This window comes from Glandiceps talaboti, chromosome 7 (genome assembly GCF_964340395.1).
Source record: "Glandiceps talaboti chromosome 7, keGlaTala1.1, whole genome shotgun sequence".
Taxonomy (NCBI): domain Eukaryota; kingdom Metazoa; phylum Hemichordata; class Enteropneusta; family Spengelidae; genus Glandiceps; species Glandiceps talaboti.
This window is the reverse complement of record NC_135555.1, coordinates 12,332,407-12,348,015: the sequence shown is the minus strand read 5'-3', so window position 1 is coordinate 12,348,015 and position 15,609 is coordinate 12,332,407. Positions and strand designations below refer to the sequence as shown.

The window sequence follows — 15,609 nt, the reverse complement described above, 5'->3', positions numbered from 1 at the left end:
ATAATCTAATGACAATTTTGTTAGATGAAAAACACAAGAAAAAGTAAGATGTGGAAACAATTACATTTTTGCAACATTGTCTTTCTTCTACGGGGTACTTTCCATTCCCATTATATCATATTCCAAGATCTGTAGTCTTAGGTGTGTGTATGACGTAAAATATGCAAATTAAGCGCCATCGTTCCACTAGTACTACTACTAGTCCAGCTACACTTGAACTCATCTTTAGCTTGCATTCATTCTTGCTATTATACTTTAAGCACAAGTCATGTATTTAACATTTAATAGAAAACTGACTAAATCTTGATAAATACACTATTTGACTAGCCTGCAATCCATGCGGACAGAGATTCTAACTTTTGCTTTCCCAAACCAGCAATATTTAAATTCTCCATCCGCATGGATTCCAGGCTACTATTTGACAGAAAGATATGTAAATACATACCTGTAGCTATCACTTACTATACTTTTTTTCTTTCAGGAGAGGTACACTGACGGTAGATATCGTATCGGCTGAAGATGTTAGTGTAGGCATGGGGTATCCAACACAATCTGGTAAACACCTAAGGTAAGAGAACTATACTTTATAAATGAAGTTGTATGTTACTTTCTTTGGGTCTTTACTTGATGCGTATATTCACATTTCATCTCACAAAGTTTGAGTATACGGTACATACAGAAATCTACTCACAGACACTGAAATGGACATATTACAAATATACATACATTAGTTGAACATAGTATACCACATCTGAAAACTACATAGAGACAAGTAGATGAAGGCTTATAGAGGGTTAAACGATGTGAATGACTGAACTCCGGTATATGTATGTGTGACCCAAAGTTATTACGTTCCATCCCCTTATTGCACCGTCCGTATCCTTGTTTGTTTTCTTTTCTTTTTAAAATTTTTTTAATCTCTATTTTGTAACACTATATTCTATTGTAACAGCGTTATGACGCTTGTGACCCCCAAAGAAGATAATGAATTGTGTGAGCTTGGCAGCAAAACAAGAAGACGAAGGGACGCTATCAGTACAAACCAAGTCTTTCTTAATCGAATACGACGGCAAACAGACACATTCTATTTATCACAGAATGTCCTACAGGCGGCACTAACAGAAAGAGACGACGATTTCTTCAGTGTAAGTGTGCATGAATGCGTCTTTATGACAAATAATGTCAAATCTGGCACTGCGTTTATCGTATAATAATAGTTTAATCAAATATCTCAATTAATACAAATGCTGTTGAGAGCAGAATTTTTATATTGGAAGTTGTAAATCTTGTAAATGAAAAAGTTGATACAACGGAAACCATTGTATCACCAGACGTAGAACGTCGCTTAGCTTGACCCAAATTATATTCACAATGTACACCAATACCAATCGATATGCCAGTATAGGCAGTGCACAGTGGGGCTAAACGTCTCGATTTGCTTGATTTACCGTGTTTCACATCTACTGTGTCTGTCCAGTGTCTGGGTCCTTTGCGTTCGTTGTTTACCAGTCTGGTGATCACGTTCACCCATAATCTCACACCGGTGATCTCACATAATATCTCGATCTGACAAATACTTAAAAGGTGAAACAAATCGATCCTTTTTCGTGATCAAATTTTAATTAGACATTGTAGATTGTAACGTATTACTTTACTCATAGACCCTCCACCCACTTTACTCTACATCTTTTATCAGATGGTTGGTTTTGATGTAAGATCGATAACACCAACCACACACCTTGGTCAAGATGACGTAGTCCTACCTGTCTGGCTTCTTGTAGTAATTATCATCTGTTGTATAATTATCATTGGTGTCGTAGCGGCCCTTATATTTCTTGCTTTACCCATTCGAAAAAAGTAAGTGTTGAAGGAATTGTCTGTTTTTGTTTTGTTTTGTTTTGTTTAATTTAGTTTAGTTTAGTTTAGTTTAGTTTAGCTTAGTTTAGTTTAGTTTTGTGTTGTGTTGTGTTGTGTTGTGTTGTGTTGTGTTGTGTTGTGTTGTGTTGTGTTGTGTTGTGTTGTGTGCTGTTGTGTTGTGTTGTGTTGTGTTGTGTTGTGTTGTGTTGTGGTTTGTTTTTTAGGTGGTTTGGTTTGTTTGCTTGTTTGTCATGTACTTTCTCGTTTTGTTTGTTCGATATTCATTCATTCATTCATTCATTCATTCATTCATTCATTCATTCATCCATCCATTCATTCATTCATTCATTCATTCATTCATTCATTCATTCATTCATTCATTCATTCATTCATGTATGCATGCATGCATCTATCCATCTATCCATCCATCCATTCATTTATATAGTCAGTGTGTATTTATTCATTCTGCGTTACCATTTATTTGATTTATTGTGATTTTTTGTCTTCTCGTTTTAGAGACCCATTCGTGTTTGTGTACCATTAACATCCGGGAAACTGTCAACATCGAAGAACTGAAGAATTGTAATGAATCTGATCTCATGATATATAAACTGACTAAATAATCTATCTTGCAAGGGTGCATCTTGTCATGTCAAGTCGTGTATTAATTTCTTGTCATTTAACATACACTGTAAAGCGTGGAAGATAACGTGAACTCAGAAACACACAAATGTAATATGTATAACTTCACTACAAAAAGACTATAGAAAACATTTTCTTTTATACCAAAATTTCGATTTCTCTTCATTGATAATGATCAATTACATATGAATGGTGCAACCAAAACTGAAATAGATGATACGAGAGTTGCATCAGAAATGATTCCTCGTTATTCCCTAGTATACACAAATATTGTTCATGTGTAGAGAACCACTAGTAGGTACAGGTTGATACAACGAGTAACACGCATTGATAGCATTCATATCAAATGCAAAAGTATTGGTTTAATTACAAGCCTAGCATGTGACCTTTCTAATGTGGTCAATTAGCAAATGAAACAGTATACTTTTACACTTGACATAGATGCTATAAATGATTGTGGTACATAAAGAAAATGCTTTACTTTGGTGTTATGAATTGTATGGAAAGCAAAGGTAACATTTAAATTTGAAGTGTGCGCATGGATACGTACGTACATACGCTTTAAAAGGCTCTGTTGAAGTTACTCCTTTCACTCGCAACATTTGTGTGTGTATTGGCACCTTCGTACTTAGTCCGGATGAAGTCTTACAAACCCTGATTGTGAGTCTTGGACGGTGCCGTAAAAGAGGCTGTAGTTAACGACGATGGACGGTGCCGTAAAAGAGGGTTTAGTTTACGACGATGTATATGATTATGATATCTTAATAGCGTTTACAAAAGAATAATAAGTATTAAATGCTGATTGATTTTTTTGTGATTTTTGTATTAAAATCATTTTGAAGTACGAAAACCTGTTGCGTTCCTTTGTCGAAAACAGAAATACAAATTTGATGTACCGAGTGGTCAAGTTAATCAACAGGTGGTTTCAAGTCCCTAAACTGTGACAGCGTCCCTTCGAGCAAAATACCCGGATGTTGTAAAGCACGTACTGGTATTTTCAGCCCTGGGTATTTTGCAGTATGGGAGAGCAATATCACATTTTATTACGTGGCTAAAATGTTAATTAGTAATCTCCGTTCATATTACGTTGATGTTTACAACAAGCCAATAGTCAAATCAAATTCTGGGGTAATTAAAATACATGTAGCATATCGGTACACTGTGTACGGTCATCGAATATATATGTATGATTCATTGACAAAAAATGGAAATATCCTTTTTTTGAAAAGTATATCCAATCAGATTACCTAAAGATGACACAACGTCCATTTGTACAAACATAACCATACATGTCGTATGTATGTATGTTGTAGTCTTTGTTACATGTAATTGTATAGGTTTCCTGAAATATGGAAATATGGCGTCAAATGTTTCCACACCAGGACACGATAGCTGTCTTTAGTTGTTGGGGCCTGGAATTTGTTCTCTGACCTCATTACGTGCAATTGAGAACTCCATACGCCATGCCCGAGTAATTATGCCTCCGCACAATAATTTGACACAGTTGTTACTTTATTATACTTGCAAATGAACAATTATGCAAATTCTGATGTGAAAGGGTCCGGGTTCATGACCTCAATGTTGTCGCTTTCAGTGGTTGATTGTACAATACGAGGATAAGTATACGACCTGACTTGTCATGTCATGAGGCTTTCGTCAAGTTAACTGCAAAAATCACTTTTTTAAAATCGCACATCTTCCAAATATGGATATACTGACAAGTTACGTCACACCGATACTGTTATTTTCAGCAGTTTGTGTGGTGAGTCAAGGTGAGTGAAACGACAGAGTATAGTTATTTATAGCTACCATGCACTGTTAGAAGTAAGAGTTCGGACATATTTACTCATTAATTTGTGTAGAGTATACAAGCTATCTTTTCAACTGGTTTCACAGTAAAAACGTCCATGAACGATGGTATTGGTATCAGTCTGCAAAAAAGCTGTGAATGTAAATTTAAAGTAAAGAGATTATCGTATTGGTGTGTTCTGAATATCGTGGTCTGTTTTCGAAGGGTGGCAAGTCACAAGCACCTGCAACATATTGACAAATGACCCCTACCATACGGATTTGTTGTTTTTTTTCAAATTAAAAAATATGGATGCCATAACACATTTGTTGGATTTTGACTGCTTTGGGTGTTATTCTAACGTTGAATAATCTACTGGCACCGTATTTGTGCATCAATAATGCGTATGTGGAAAAAAATGAGTTGAAATTAAAAACTATGTTTATACATAAATTAATCACGTAATTTAGTATTCATTAAGTATCCAACAGCGGGTGCCGTGTATACATAATATCGGACCCGCTTTACGCAAATATGATGAGTTTCAATGATAAAATTGTAAAGAAAAACAACAACGTATAATTCCATACAGCAGAGCATATCCGTGAGTGAATCGATTCTCAGAAGCATTTCAATTTCACCATAACTACTTGTATAACCAAAACACACGTCCATCAGACTTTAATTCTGTTTGAATTATTAAACAACAAAGAGGTTACAATCATTGTTTACCATCCCATGAGAAAAGAAATCACAGTGGTGACAAAGGTAGTTAATACTAGATATGGCGGAACAGCTGTAGTGATCACTTTACACAGTATCCCACAGAACCGATAGAGACAGGGTGTCCATTATGTATATATTGTATTGATAGTTCCTGGTTCGGAGGTCATCTGTAACCTAGGCATTGGAGAATGTGTTTGTTCTTTTACTGTCGCCTATGACAAATACTTGTCAAAAGTTTTCAAAGTGTATGAAGTCGGCAGTTGGTAGGCCACTATTTCCTTGCTGTATCTCATACCATAAGATGATACAGTGGCAATCAAGGTTTCGGTTTGTTAAAATAGACACAAACTAAAACTGTTGTTGTCCGATGTGGTAGATTGCACAAGCGAGTGCTAGCATGCCTTCTGCATTCATGTTCTGTGCGGAGGTAGCCACCCTAAGATTATGTAAATATTGGAAGTCCTAACAATGTACACCGGCGGTGAGATGGTGGAAGTCATCAGAAACGCTATACCCTGTTACTGTGACCAACGTCCACTACATCTGCGTATAGCAATAATTAGTTTCATTATGTATATATCTTAGGAAACCGACATCCCGATTGTCTCTCTTATACTTTCACTGAGACCTGTTCAATAATTCTATGTACAGAAAGAGGAATCGAAGTCGCAGAAACCCATGGCACATTCCTTCGACACGGTCCAGAAACTAGTAAAGTAGTAGTAGAGTTGTGTTGGTTATAATTGTATCAAACTCAGCGAGGTTTAACATTTGGGCCCTCAATTTACGGCTTCTTGTAAAAGTGAATACCTACCAAGACTTTTATTGAAGGGTGGTGGCGCTCTATATATCACACCAATATATATCATAGTGTGTGCTAAATACTATCCCCCAAATAACTTACATACCGCCTTCTCAGAAATAATTTAATGCAACAGGTGGTTGCTAGTTTGAATTTGAAATAAACGAAGAATAGGCACTGATTTTCCAAAACACCAAATCTTTCATAAAACTTCATAAAACTACATTCATTGTATGTGAAAATTATTTAAGACTAAAATAAATTTAAATTTCGACACGTAAATAGGTCTGGGTCTGTTTAAATTAAAACACGACACGACTTCTACTGTTAAGATCTTTATTTCAACATTTCAGCTTCACACTGAAACCACTATCTATCTGAATACTAAAAAGAACAGGAAAACAAGAACAACAACTGAATAAAAAAGGTCCAAAAAAACTGGTAAAATTATGCTGTAAAATATACAAGTACAAGATGAAAACCGATGACTGGTCTAATATGAAATCAAATGGGACAGCAACCATGATAACAACAATAATACTAATAACTGTGTAAATAAAATAGTGGGCGTGAATACGTATACCTTTGACAATGGACATTGGTCACAGTAGCAGTGTAGCGTTTCAGATGACTTCCACCATCTCACAGTATACCCACCTTCCCGAAATCTTTTGCTAATATCAACTTCACTTCTTTGTATATAATTCAATTGTTTCAACAAACGATAGTGTCACAGTAAATGGACACTAAAAGTCGGTTAGTGTTGCATAGTTTCAAAGTATAGGTTTGTTTTCTAACAGCTTTTTACTCGTACATGTATTTTTCTGAACCTTGACGTCTCACGTTCTCCCTTACAGATTTAGAGCCTACAGTGTTCGTGGTGACGTCATCAGATCCAGACAGTTTTACGGCTGGTACTGATGTCCCTACCACATTTGACGTAACAGTGAGAAATAATGGACCGGGTGACGTGGTAGACAGTGCCACTGACAACATCCAAGTACAGCTTTTCTTTAGCGACAACGTGCAACAAGAGAATGCTGTAGATTCAATGGAAATCAATGATATAACAGTTAATGTAAGCATAAGTATAATGTGTATCCATGACAACTGTTTGTATATATCTATATAGACTGAGTTGTGTTATTGGGTATATTTTTTCTTGTCAATTTATTTCGTTATATATTATATATGAACTTGTGTGATGGAGTGGAATGGGATAGGTAGTGGTCACGTGATGAGATCATCATAGACAGGATGGCTACACTTTGATCACATGGTACATGATGAGAGGACAGTAGTGAAATTGAAAAAAATCGTCAACTTACATGTCCGTTCGCCACGTTGTTTGTTAAGTGTCATATATATATATATATACATGTATATATATATATATATATATATATACATACATGTATATATATATATATATATATATATATATATATATATATATATATATATATATATATAGTCAACAACAACTTTCTGCCAACATGCTTGTGTTGAGAAGCGATTGAAAAAAAAGTATAGACATTAATTGAAGTATATGAAATATTTACTGAATGATTTTAATTTGCAGTCTGCAGATTTGTCCCAGGCAATCAGTGCAGGTGACAGCATTACACTATCTGGTCTGACGTCTACTGTCAACGTACCAGTCAAACATTGTCCTTTGTTCAATTATCTATGTGTGGTGATTGACGTTGAGGGCAGTCCAGTCAACGACTCTGACTTGACAAATAACGACAAATGCATCAAGTTTGGTCCCAGGCTACAGGGCATGGCGGGAGAATCGCCATGTGTTGAATCACGTAAGTTCTCGCGAGAGAGTGTACAATGTTAAATTATGACTAAGTTAATCGATTAATTATATCATACAAATTATTTTTCGAAAGCACAGAATAATATATTAAGATACGCATGTTGGTATTATGGTGATCTCAAACACGAGTGTCCTTCCTTGATTATTTTTATTTATCACTGGACGACAAATATGATAACATCTGTGGTTACATTTTACTAGGATAATAAAAGTATATTACAATGAAAATTAATTGAACTACAAAGGTGAATGGGTTGAACGGTTAGGAATATGAAACATGGTTGGAACTTAGGAAACATTACGTAATCCCTACATCTACTGTGAGTGTATCCAAAACAACGATCTTATCATTTTGATTTTGAAATTGGCACATTAAATGAATCCGAGGATGGGAATGTTTGTATGGACACTCCTGTGTGCATTTTCGCAGTTTGATTAATGTTCATCGTGTATTACGATAAAAGCAGTCGTGACCTCCTTTAACCACGTGAGATACAACATCGTAACAACAACAACAAAGACAGTAAAAAGCTTAAATAATTAATATTTTTTACTGGACAGACCAATTGCAACAGTTCGATATTTACTGAATTAAACTGCATGTGTACGTGGTTGATTTGTTTCAGTTCTACCGTATATAGTTATTGTTGTTGTTTTTTTCGATTCTAGCGATGCAATCACAAGTGGACAATGGCGTTGTCGTGGTTTTATCAAGCTTTTCAATGACACTGGTGAGTTATCATTATTTTCCAACACATACACTTTATAGTTTTTTTTAGCGAGGCTTTGTTTTCGTAGCGTGGGACCCCGAAGTGCGAGTGTATGAATCGGATTTTCCATTTTCTTTGTCATGTCCCCCCAGCTCACAGTCTAGTCGAGCGTGGTCTCATCACTGCATACGTTTATGATCACACCCTATTATCAGTTTAATACACCTACATGTATTTTAAATTTGTTGTCGATAATATGTTCCATGAAATATTTAATTGCCTTTCCAGTGGCCATCAAATGCAGGGCAGTATCGGACAGACGTCGCTAATGCCGTAAATGGGTACTGTAAATTACATGATGCCGAATGCTGCGGAAATAACGACATCGGGTAAGAACGCCACATATATGTTGGCGAACAAACGTAGTACAGTCCAGCGGTTGGAAATTTAAGTCATTGAAATTTAATCATGACAATGTGTACTAATAGTTATTGAACGTAGTTATATTTCCTTGAGTTTTTCCTCTAGTATTTAACTTACATATATTCAATTGACAACTTAATGTAATAGTAATCACTTTACTCTGGGAATTAAAGTACAAAAAGATAAAATAGGACAACAGAAGTGAACCGAAGTAAACAGTTGAATAAAGATAAATGAGACCACAATTTTTGTAATTAAAGCCGAAGTTCCTATTAACCCTAATAGGTTTAAAATTAAGGTAATCAAAAAAAGTTGTCCGGAAGAGCCCTATATAGAAAAATTTGGTCTTGAACAAAAGAATAATCCTATGTAATCCTTATAGTTCCACTGATAAGATAACACTTATGTGAGAACCTGGGATTGAATCCTTGGCCTTTAAGAAGGGGTTGGCTAATTATGTTAAAACTATGTAGAAGTGATTGACAGACAAACGTCCCAATAGAGACCAAACTCTTCTTTTTTAATTATTTCTAACATAGAGATAATACGGCAGATATTGTAGATGCAAAGAACGTATTCGTTGCTGGTGGATATCCTCGTCGACGTACAGGCAACTCATTAAGGTAATGGTTACTTCTTTTTGTACTTTTATATTATGATCACCGGTACGAACTATTGGAAGGTTACAGGTGATTCAAAATGCTCACATTTACTATTGCTATTTTGCTAGACGACATGTTCGTGAAACGTAATCTGAAAACTTTTTTTTAAAAAAAGCGTCTGAAAACACCTTAAAATGACAAGTTTTTCAGTCAGTTCCCGTCGGATTTACTTCGAGTATTTTCGGGTGTTTCCGGTAGCACCTTGACCGAAATTATCATAGATGTGACTTTGTCTTTTGACGCAATGAAATTGAACATTGATGACTGCTCATACTTCATTGTAAGTTTTCAGTTCATGTATTTTAATATTTTGTATTTATTGTTGCATTTCATATGGTACTTTATCTTTGTATTATACTATAGTTCACTCTTTTTTTTCTTGTTACAAATTTTCCCTACAGTGTCCTCACCTTCGTGGACGTAGAGGGCGGAAACACATTTTGCTCTGTTTCGTCCGATTTTATCCTACCTCAAGATGCTCTCCTTGCAGCTCTTCAAGAAGGCCAAAACAGTTTTGTAAGTATCAAAATCTTATAGGAAAAATATACATTTTTACATTAAAATATTTTAGTGGCTGCAAAAATTGATATCGTCGGAGAAGGAGTTTGTTAAGCATTACTCATATGCCTCTCCAAAATTTGCTATGGTGGCGCTCTACTTCCTGTCGGTGCTTACCTTGGGGGTATATATGGTATCGGTTACTCAGTTAATTTTAGAGCACTGCTGCTTTCCTCAATGTCTGAACCACAGGGGCGTGTAATATTTCACAGATTGTTGTTTTCTAGGTCAATAGACTAAATATAACAACCTTTTGATTAATATATATATTCCTACATATACATGTAAGGGGAAGAGACATTTGTAGCAGCAAGATTCGTACGATATTTTCCTAAGAAAACGACATTCTAAGCAATAAGAAAACAACAATCTATGAAATATTACACGCCCCTGTGGTCTGAACAATACGAAAAACATCCCCGATTTACACTTCTACAGAATACGTAGGGACAAAGCTATGAGGTGATGATACAGACATTTTGAGTGAGGGCGCTGTCTTCTCAATTTCCTGTTTGCAGTCTGGAACATAGGGGCGTGTAATATTTCTTAGATTGTTGTTTTCCGGGTCTACAGACTAAATATAACAACCTTTTGACTATATATTCCTACTTATATTTCTTTGTAGTATAGAGATTGATACATTTGTAGCAGCAGGATTCATACGATATTTTCCTAAGAAAACGGCAATCCAGGGCGGCAATCTAAGCAATAATACGTGTCCCTGTGGTCTGGAATGGCCTTATTTACATGTCACTGTCTAACAAGGGGCCTCTCTCGTCAAATCATCTAGTGATAAATCTAAAGTTAATGACAACATAAACAAAGGTTGACGAATGAAAAGCCCACTTTGGATTAGGATTAAAATCTCGGAGTGAAAACCACTTGTTTGGCAGAGTTTTAGAAAAAAAGTTGGTTCAGAACAAAAGAATGATTATATGATCATATAAATTAAATGATGTTGTTTTGAACACATTTATTCCAGCAGACCTTAACAGTGAAAGAAGTTCGAGTTGGTGATGAAGAAGGAGAAGAAGAAGAGGATGACACAATGCCCGTAACAAAAATGAAAGAATTACTTTTGAATGGATGGCAGATTGGGATCACTGTTACGATTATCTTATTCGGAATCGTTGGCTTGGGAACCTTATTGTGTCTCGCAATACCGTGGAGGGATAAAGAACCCTTTGTGGAGGTTCCAATCTACGAAGAACGCAAAGAGAAAAAGAGCGGGCGAAGTAATGTTTTCCCAGTCCCCTACGAACAAAGTGACCCTGTTGTGACCGCCCCCAACGGAGAAAGTGACGATATTGGCACCGTCCCCAGGAGACAAAGTGATCAGGTTGTCACCGCCCCCAGCGGCCAAAGAGGTCCAGTTGTTACCGCCTCCAGTGGCCTAATCGATACAGTAGAAACCAACGCGGCAAATGATAGCGTAAACCAGGCTGTAAAACACGACGAAGACATTCCCGTTTATGACAACAGACGAGATAGAAACTCTGGAGGTCCAGTAGCAGACATCGAAAGTGACACTCAAATAGAACTACAAAATCTGTTTTGAGATATTTTAAACCCCAAATTTTCGAGTAGAGCGGAGGGCCGAGTGACCAGAATTCGAAAGATGTGGATTCCGATGACTTTTGTGACTTGTCGCCTACAATAGCAGTGCTATACATTTTGCAATAAAATATTGCATCATGCATCACCAACTACTTATAATTCCAAGTATTCAAGACCCTCCTATCAACATATCAACAACAACCTTTCAACATATAATCAAGATACCAGTTTATGTATCAAATATTGAATGTTTGAGGTATACGGATTACAATAATAATTAATGAATATATATGTAATGACCCCTCCATTAATGTCCATAATTGGAAAAACACAACTAATAAACTACTGCTGACCATTGGTCGTCCACGAGATGTAGAATCTCATTTGATCGACGCAATTTTAATTCTCATTTCAGAAACTATTATATTTAATAAAAGCAACCGATGTAACTTTTTTTGTAGAAAGATGCATTCTGACGTTTTGCCTTTCTACAGTACAGTGATGGCTGTGATGAGGCAGCTTAACACGTCGCATCTCAGTAGCACAGAGAATTGGCTATTTCACTTGAAAAAAATATGGCGTTTGCCAGAAAAGTCAAGTTGTCAAGCTAGTATGTCGCAGATAACCAAGTCTGTGGGCTAGATATATACTGTCAAGCCAGTATGTCAAGTCAGATAGCTAAGTCTGTGGGCTATACTGTCAAGTCAGTATGCCAAGTCAGATGGCCAAGTCTGTGGGCTAGATTATATACTGTCAAGCCAGTATGTCAAGTCAGATAGCTAAGTCTGTGGGCTATACTGTCAAGTCAGTATGCCAAGTCAGATAGCCAGGTCTGTGGGCTATACTGTCAAGCCAGTATGTCAAGTCAGATAGCTAAGTCTGTGGGCTATACTGTCAAGTCAGTATGCCAAGTCAGATAGCCAAGTCTGTTGGCTATATACTGTCAAACCAGTATGCCAAGTCAGATAGCCAAGTCTGTGGGCTATACTGTCAAGCCAGTATGTCAAGTCAGATAGCTAAGTCTGTGGGCTATACTGTCAAGTCAGTATGCCAAGTCAGATAGCCAAGTCTGTGGGCTATACTGTCAAGCCAGTATGTCAAGTCAGATAGCTAAGTCTGTGGGCTATACTGTCAAGTCAGTATGCCAAGTCAGATAGCCAAGTATATTGGCTATATACTGTCAAACCAGTATGTCAAGTCAGATAGCCAAGTCTTCAGGCTATACTGTCAAACCAGTATGCCAAGTTAGATAGCCAAATCTGTGGGCAATAGTCTGTGGGCTATACTGTCAAACCAGTATGTCAAGTCAGATAGCCAAGTCTGTGGGCTATACTGTCAAGCCAGTATGTCAAGTCAGATAGCCAAGTCTGTGGGCTATACTGTCAAGCCAGTATGTCAAGTCAGATAGCGATGTCTGTGGGCTATACTGTCAAGTCAGTTTGTCAAGTCAGATAGCTAAGTCTGTGGGCTATACTGTCAAGTCAGATAGCCAAGTCTGTTGGCTATATACTGTCAAACCAGTATGCCAAGTTAGATAGCCAAATCTGAGGGCAATAGTCTGTGGGCTATACTGTCAAACCAGTATGCCAAGTCAGATAGCCAAGTCTGTTGGCTATATACTGTCAAACCAGTATGTCAAGTCAGATAGCCAAGTCTGTGGGCTATACTGTCAAGCCAGTATGTCAAGTCAGATAGCCAAGTCTGTGGGCTATACTGTCAAGCCAGTATGTCAAGTCAGATAGCGATGTCTGTGGGCTATACTGTCAAGTCAGTTTGTCAAGTCAGATAGCTAAGTCTGTGGGCTATACTGTCAAGTCAGTATGCCAAGTCAGATAGCCAAGTCTGTTGGCTATATACTGTCAAACCAGTATGCCAAGTTAGATAGCCAAATCTGTGGGCAATAGTCTGTGGGCTATACTGTCAAACCAGTATGCCAAGTCAGATAGCCAAGTCTGTTGGCTATATACTGTCAAACCAGTATGCCAAGTCAGATAGCCAAGTCTGTGGGCTATACTGTCAAGCCAGTATGTCAAGTCAGATAGCCAAGTCTGTGGGCTATACTGTCAAGCCAGTATGTCAAGTCAGATAGCTAAGTCTGTGGGCTATACTGTCAAGTCAGTATGCCAAGTCAGATAGCCAAGTCTCTGGGCAATATACTGTCAAGCCAGATTACAGACTAAACTTTTTGATATTCATAAGTAGATAATTGATGACAATTCTTTTATTATCATAATTATGGAGGAAGAGAATGAACGTGTGAGCAAGGCCTGTACCGTCTCTCAAATGTTTGAGACTATGTGCATTAATTCTAACCACTTCATCTAACAGCAATCGACAGTGGTTTGAAATTTTAAAAAGGTCTTTTAAAAATCCCCCCAAAATAGTTCTGACAATTTAAGAATTATTGCTATAAGGTTCACATTGGTAATATCGCGGGCTGTATAAAATTATTTATCTAGAACGTACATGTCACGTGTCTGTGCATATAATTATGTTGATCCAACACTTTTTCACCATCATGGTCACACCTTCATGACGTCAGAAAGGAACTCAAATCTAATCCATAATATACTGTGTGGTGTCTCACACACGTGAAATGAGAAAACGGGAAGCAGTCACATTCACCGCTTCTGATCAACTGAAACTTTATAAAGGGCCTCAACCAACCACAGTGACAAAATACAGACAAGGGGAATTTCTCCTACATTGTTTTCGGTTGGCCAAAAGTTCCATCGTGAACATGACAAAACATGAACTTTTACTTCTTTCGATGTACAGTACTGTACTATACATGTATTTGACACGACGCAATATTCAGAATTGTTACAAAAAAGTTTTTATAATTATACCTTGCAATTTAAACAAGACCATGTTTCTTTCCTTTATTTAGTTTTTCAGAGACCGAATAAATATTCAAGTATATTTGTATCCAAATGTTTCTGATATTCATTGTTTCCCGACATCTAATCGGGAAAAGATCTAAAGGGAATACCATACACTCACAAACTGCGAAATACTCGAGTTTGGAAAATATTTTCTTCTGGTGACAATCTTTTTCTAGGTGACAATACTGGTAGTTTCGATGAAATATGCAACGAGTAACACTGGAGTAAAACACTTCATCTATGTATTACATTCGTTTATAGCATTCATATCAAGAATAAAAGTATACTGTTGCAATTGGTTTATTTACAAACTAGCGCATGTGGCCTTTCTAATGTGGTTAATTAGCAAATGAAACAGTATACTTTTATACTTGATGTGGATGATATAAACGATTGTGATACATACAGAAATTGCTTTACTTTGGTGTTATGGGCTGTAAATCATCTCAAGTGTACTTTATCAAACCCTTGGAATGCAACATTCCCCTGAAATGAACAGACCATGTCTCACCTAGACTTGAGAGATTCATCGTTGTGGGCATACAGGCACTCACTTGCTATGTATAGGTCTACGGAGGCGGAGCAACCACAGCAACGGATGTTTCAGTCTACATCTCAACTTCACTTCACTGTCTATCACCATGCACACACAAAACTGGCACTACACTATCTCAACACACACACACACACAAACTTGGCACTTCACTAATTTCACTATCTCCACACACACACACACACACACACACACACACACACACACACACCTGGCACTATCTCCATAAACTGACAAGACCACCAATATTATATACAATTAGAAATTTATTCTACACTGGTATGACAGAGATATACAATTTTTTTTTTGAATACTGTCAATTCTTGGGAAATCTCATTTAATAACACCACCATCAAATCTCAACAACAGCCATAATTTCTTATATTTTGACTCCAAAACTTCTATCTCTATTCATAACAAATACTGTCCTTCCTCCCTTTTTATCAACAAAAATTGCAAATTTCAACTCACCTTGACCTACCATGTCATACTTCTCACATTATGCAATGAAAAAAAAACTGTTAGAAAAGTTGAGTTGATCAACAAGTTAGTACATTTGCTTGGACAACAGAAACTACAAATATTACAGACAGAAAAGTATCTTAACAACGATAGGGGCC

General features: G+C 36.8%; 1 protein-coding gene across 1 annotated transcript; it reads left to right on the top strand.

Moving 5' to 3' along the window:
• The first annotated feature begins 4,106 nt into the window (after positions 1-4,106).
• On the top strand, positions 4,107-12,337 carry LOC144437862 (uncharacterized). Its single transcript, XM_078126893.1, has 8 exons — positions 4,107-4,271; positions 6,674-6,894; positions 7,399-7,630; positions 8,311-8,372; positions 8,640-8,740; positions 9,314-9,397; positions 9,838-9,952; positions 10,980-12,337. The coding sequence occupies exons 1-8, from the start codon at positions 4,205-4,207 to the stop codon at positions 11,550-11,552; spliced, it is 1,455 nt and encodes a 484-aa protein (XP_077983019.1). The 5' UTR covers positions 4,107-4,204; the 3' UTR covers positions 11,553-12,337.
• Positions 12,338-15,609: the final 3,272 nt, after the last annotated feature.